Source organism: Montipora foliosa, chromosome 6, assembly GCF_036669935.1.
Source record: "Montipora foliosa isolate CH-2021 chromosome 6, ASM3666993v2, whole genome shotgun sequence".
NCBI lineage: Eukaryota > Metazoa > Cnidaria > Anthozoa > Scleractinia > Acroporidae > Montipora > Montipora foliosa.
The window spans coordinates 28490233-28495232 of NC_090874.1; the positions used below are offsets into that span (position 1 = coordinate 28490233).

General features: G+C 40.0%; 2 protein-coding genes and 1 pseudogene across 9 annotated transcripts in view; 2 read left to right on the forward strand and 1 right to left on the reverse strand.

The window, feature by feature from the left end:
• Positions 1-901, forward strand: part of LOC138007085 (uncharacterized) — a 1397-nt pseudogene extending 496 nt beyond the window's left edge.
• LOC138007093 (centrosomal protein of 83 kDa-like) overlaps positions 1-5000 on the forward strand; it is a 622454-nt gene that overhangs the window by 273310 nt on the left and 344144 nt on the right. The window lies entirely within an intron of this gene.
• The window catches only part of LOC138007087 (maternal embryonic leucine zipper kinase-like), a 39667-nt gene continuing 37803 nt past the window's right edge, over positions 3137-5000 (reverse strand). For both annotated transcript variants that reach the window (XM_068853804.1, XM_068853805.1), the window contains 2 exons: positions 4788-4891; positions 3137-4479 (listed from right to left, as the gene is read on the reverse strand). In XM_068853804.1, the coding sequence (XP_068709905.1) occupies positions 4864-4891 (28 nt within the window). In that variant the 3' untranslated portion in view covers positions 3137-4479; positions 4788-4863. The remainder of the gene's footprint in view (positions 4480-4787; positions 4892-5000) is intronic.

A 5000-nucleotide genomic window follows, 5' to 3' on the forward strand; every position in this document is an offset into this window, starting at 1 on the left:
AGCTCAAGCAAGACGTCTTTGGACACAAGTCATCAAGTAGCAAACAGCTCTTGCAAGAGCTCGCTCTCTGTCGAAAGACATGGCACGGTAAATACTATAGCTACGCCTCAGATACAAAAAGACTTATTTCCTTCAACACAGGTCACTGAAATCGACGATTTTGATGAAAAAGTGAAGAAACGAGATCTATGGCGAAGGAAAAGCCTTCCAAGGCGCTACCACCTGTGGAAACACGAAGAAGGTCTTCGACTTTTCAGCGATTGAAAGACTGGGTGAAACCGCAACGAAGACGATATGCGATTTGTGAGGAAATGGAGAGACAAATTCAAACAAGCGGAGTTAGTCTGCGACAATATAGAAAGTTTCTGGCGACGTCGAACATTTTGCAGGATTTAAAATTGCTTTAATAACCGAGGGGCTTGGAAGAAGAGTGAACTTGAAGAGATTTATAGTAGGAAAATTATATAAGTCGATCATGCGAACCACTATGAAAATAAGAATAGGATTGCCACGGTAGGATACTGGTTTCTATGGTTGGCTAATTTCGCAAAGAAACTATGCAAATTCAATGAAAGGACGGTGAAAGGAGAGAAAAAGGAACTGAAGACAAGAGTCATCAGTGGAAGTGAGGACATGGTAGACGAATGCGCTGATAAATATGGAGTTAAAGTGACTTTGCATATCATGTAGCATTCACAGGAAGCTTAGGATATTGAAACAGGATATGGGTAAAAAGCAGCAAAAAGACTCGTTAAATGCCTTCAAGCCCCTCTATTCCCTAAATCGAATTTTGTGAAATGATCTGTACGTGCTTGCTTTAGGACGAATTTCCTAAATAGTCTGTACAAAAAGTATTGCGATACATGCCAGCAACATTAAATAAAAGTGCTCTACAGTCAACTCAAGGGAAGTTAATGTTATTGTGTAAATGTGCCTAAAAATGCTAATGCCGAAAACCACATACAGGTGAACAGCGAAAAGAGCAGCTGAAAAAAACGAAAAACACACTAAGTAACCCCTGAGGGATAGCGCAAGAATAACTTGAAATAATATATTTTTAAAGATGTTCTGGTTTTCATCGTCCACTAATATTTCGGAAGGAAAAAAGATCATCTTTGTTTCGAAGCTTTTCTTCCACATTTGGTGGTATAATTGGCGTCATATTAGGGATGAAAGAAAGCTTTAAAGTATGCCAGAGATCTACTTTGAGTGTGAACGGAGTTTATTTTAGTTGAAGTACCTTACTTTGTAACCCTAGAAACGAGGTATCTTCAGAGAAGCTGAAGTACGATCTCAAGTCGATGGCGTTCTCAAAGCACGATAAGGCCTACTTGGAACCCAGTATGAGCTTTCCCTAATATAGGAATTGTTTACGAGAGGTTTGATGCGCCGTGAAGTTAAGCACAATTCTTTGGCCTGATTTCAATTCTTACACACGTTCAGCCGCAAAATACTGGAAATCTTAAACGCTCAAAGCATCAAGGAACACTCCACTGCCAAAATAAAATGTGAAAATTTACATAATGTAGTCAACATGTCCGTTTTCGAGTGCGTGAGCGCTGTATTCGACAAACCTGCGGTTTCATTGGTTTTCTGGGCCATGCGGAATATCAGTTTTCATCTGGCCCGCTCGAAGCGGGCGGTGTTGTGATGAGTCGTCGATTACATCACTCGCTACATCGCCGCTTTTTTCATAAACAATAAAGATATTTGTTTACCTTTAAGTTTAATATCACATTAAAAAATGTTGCGATGAAGCCTTTTTTCCAGTAATATCTACAACCTAGAAATTGATCAGGAATCTTTGTCATGATTACAGCCCTCGACTGTTCAGGTTTTTTTGCAAGGCAAAAAGTTATCAACACCCATACAACAACCCTCCCGCTGTGAATAACATATTAACATATTTAGTGATAATATTAAGAGGCCGCAGCAGGATGAAACATAGTTAAAATTTTAAAAAACGATCTCTGGGCAAGAAGTTATTAAAAACTACGAGCTTTCGACTGCCCGAACTGCAGTCTTCGACGGGTAAAATGAATGATAGAAATCGATGAGAAATTAATAAAAACGTACATTGCAAAATTATGAGAATGTAGAAAATTTATGAATATTTGTTAACAAGAATGTTGTATTGTCCGGTAAAGGGCACGAATTGTAGTGATGCTCCAAAAAGCAGAGAGCGAATATAAAACTAATAACTACAACTCGCGCTTTCAGTTGGTGAAAAAGAAGTTGAAGTGAACTTAGAAATGATAAACATGTCAGCCTCGATGCCAATGTTACTCAATTCTTCAATTTTACTGGGCTTACTATTTTACCAGTAATCCCATGTCCTGTCAGGGAAGCTATTTACGCAGAACTTCGTTCCCAGGGTCGTTTCTCTTCCTCCCTCGAGAAAGTACCCTGGTTGCGGCCGGTCACGTGCCTACGAGTACGAATGAAATGCGCACAGAGGGTGGGTCCTCGACTTAATTTTGTTAACAGCATTCATTTCTTTCCAGGCGCATACGTTCGAGGGTAAAACTCAATCGTGCTACCCTTGGTGATACAAACGTGATTTAAAAGTAAAACAAGTACTTTGTCTGAAAGCGTTGTATTTAGGGAATGATATAGTAGCAGCACTTCCAACAGGATACGAAAGATAATGGTTTGGTTGTAGATTAATAGACATTGCCGCACCACGCGATGCTTAATTTTCACTCCCTACTGAGCTCAGTAGGACAAAAAATTAACCTTCCTGCCCCTCCCTTCCGTTTCTGTTTTCTGGAATCTGCAAAATTTGCCTTTGTTGCCTCGTTCTTAAACGTAATATTCAAAAGAATGCTTAACCAAGGGCTAATTTGCAAGCTAACAAAATAATTTTAAAATGGTGGCCATTTCTTGCGGAAGAAAAAAATTGCTTCCCAAGATGCGAGCACGTTTGTGAATTACTGAGGAAACATTTTGCTCTCTTCCGCATTTGCTGGGGGTATTTTATAGGCATTTTACAAAGTATCTTCAGTTAAAATTGGGCGCTTAATAGGAGTCTCGACACCATTAGAAATAGAGTCAGTGGCCTAGGATGGAAGGGTTTCGTTCTCATTGAAAATTTGAAAGTAAACAGCACAAAACAAATACAGGACAATGCACGAACTCCAACAAACTAAAACAGAACAGTTATTACCCAATAACATCATTATATTCAAATTCATCTCTGGATGCAATTTACCACAGTAAATGTACAACCCCTATGTTGCCAAAATTAACGTGCAAGTTACGACAGTTCGCTGTTTTCGCAAAATCCCATAATACAGTTCATTTTTTTAGGAAGAGGTGGGGGAGGGGGGGGGGTTGCATTAAAACATCTAGTTCACTAAAGAACCCCCCCAAAATGTTTTAGCACTATGGAATTGGGAAAAAGTCTATTGCACTAAATTTCACCGAAGGTAATAAGGCTCTACGAGTATGGGCCACCACCTCAATTCTCTACTTTATCAAATCCCACAATACATCTTGTTTACCCCCAAATCGAAGACACTGCCTATGGAATTTGTTTTATTTGGGGGGGGGGGAGGGTGTATTATGGGATTTGATAAAGTTGAGAATTTCTGAATTCATCTGAACTTGCCCAAAGTGCAAATGGGGATCAAAAGTTCAAATACTCCTGAACAAACGAGGTTATCGCCTTGTAGCTTGTACCAAAAGAATTACATGATTTGAATTCATGCTGATTTTATGTGGATTCCCCTGCCATATTCTCTACTTGAAGAGGACGAACTGATAATCGCGTGGATTTCTATTTTTAATCCCGGCGCAAGTGCGACCGATTGTACTTGCTTTTACCTTGCATGTTCCAGATATCAAAAAAGTCTCATTCAATAATTGTTCAAAAGAGCGCAAATACGGACTCCCCGGCGCTCCTCGACCTAGCGTGATCGACCAAGGCAGAAATATTTAACACTGTTCAAAATGATCGACCAAGGCAGAAATAGTTAACACTGTTCAAATGAAAAGCAAAGGAACAGATGAGCTGACTTCTAAGATTTAAAAACAGGTCTTCCTATTAAAGCACGACTGGATTCTTTTTACACACAAAAGAACATTTTTGCGGAGATAATTTGTGCCAAACTTGAAAGCTTACAGATGACGCCGAGAAAATGCCGAACGGGTTTAACTTCAGCAAAGAAAGAACCATGGAGCCATGGTGTCGACCACGCCTTACTCAAAGAAGGCGTATCTGGCGATGATATTTTTTTTAAAAAAAAAAGCTAAAATACTTTTTACAGGTCTCCTTCAGGATCAGTAAGTATGGTACGAAAGCTATGCAAATACGCAGAAAAATTCGTAAGGACCATGTTAAACTGATCAAAATCGACCATGCATCTTCCGAGTGAAGCTCGTTCCATGCGCGTCTTCATAGTTTTGCCGCAGCCAAGAGCTCCTCGCAGATTTTCTTGTATGCCCACGTGTCTCCCTTCATCCGCTTTCGGCGAATGCCTGGACAAAAAAAACCGGAATTAAGGTTCAACGTGGTTACATTCGTTACGTGTTAGAACATGCACAAGCCCGTGATACTTCTCCCTTTAATATACGCCACATTGGTTACGGGTGGCCTCACTGCATTGTCTCCACAAAACGTCTATTTCCACTAGACACAAATTATCAAATACGTTGTCTAAAATTAGGGAGTGGAAAAACTTGATTCAAACGGCAGTTCATTAGTAACTGCCATCATTATTTTCTCAATTCGCAATTCATAGAATACAGGTATGCTGAAGTCGGTTTAAGCTACAAGTGGTGAGGACCTATCATCTCCATCCGTTGGGGATAAGGCAGACCTCCATTGTCAAATTCAAAGGAGCCAACTTTCCGCTCTCTCATCTACCGATTTACAACCGAAGAGTGTAACCTGCAAACGTGAACGAAAGTCAATAGCCTTACGAACAGAACAAGTGATCGGCCCCGGGTGCCTTATAGGAGATACTACATAATATGTAGTATATACTAAAACAGTGGAT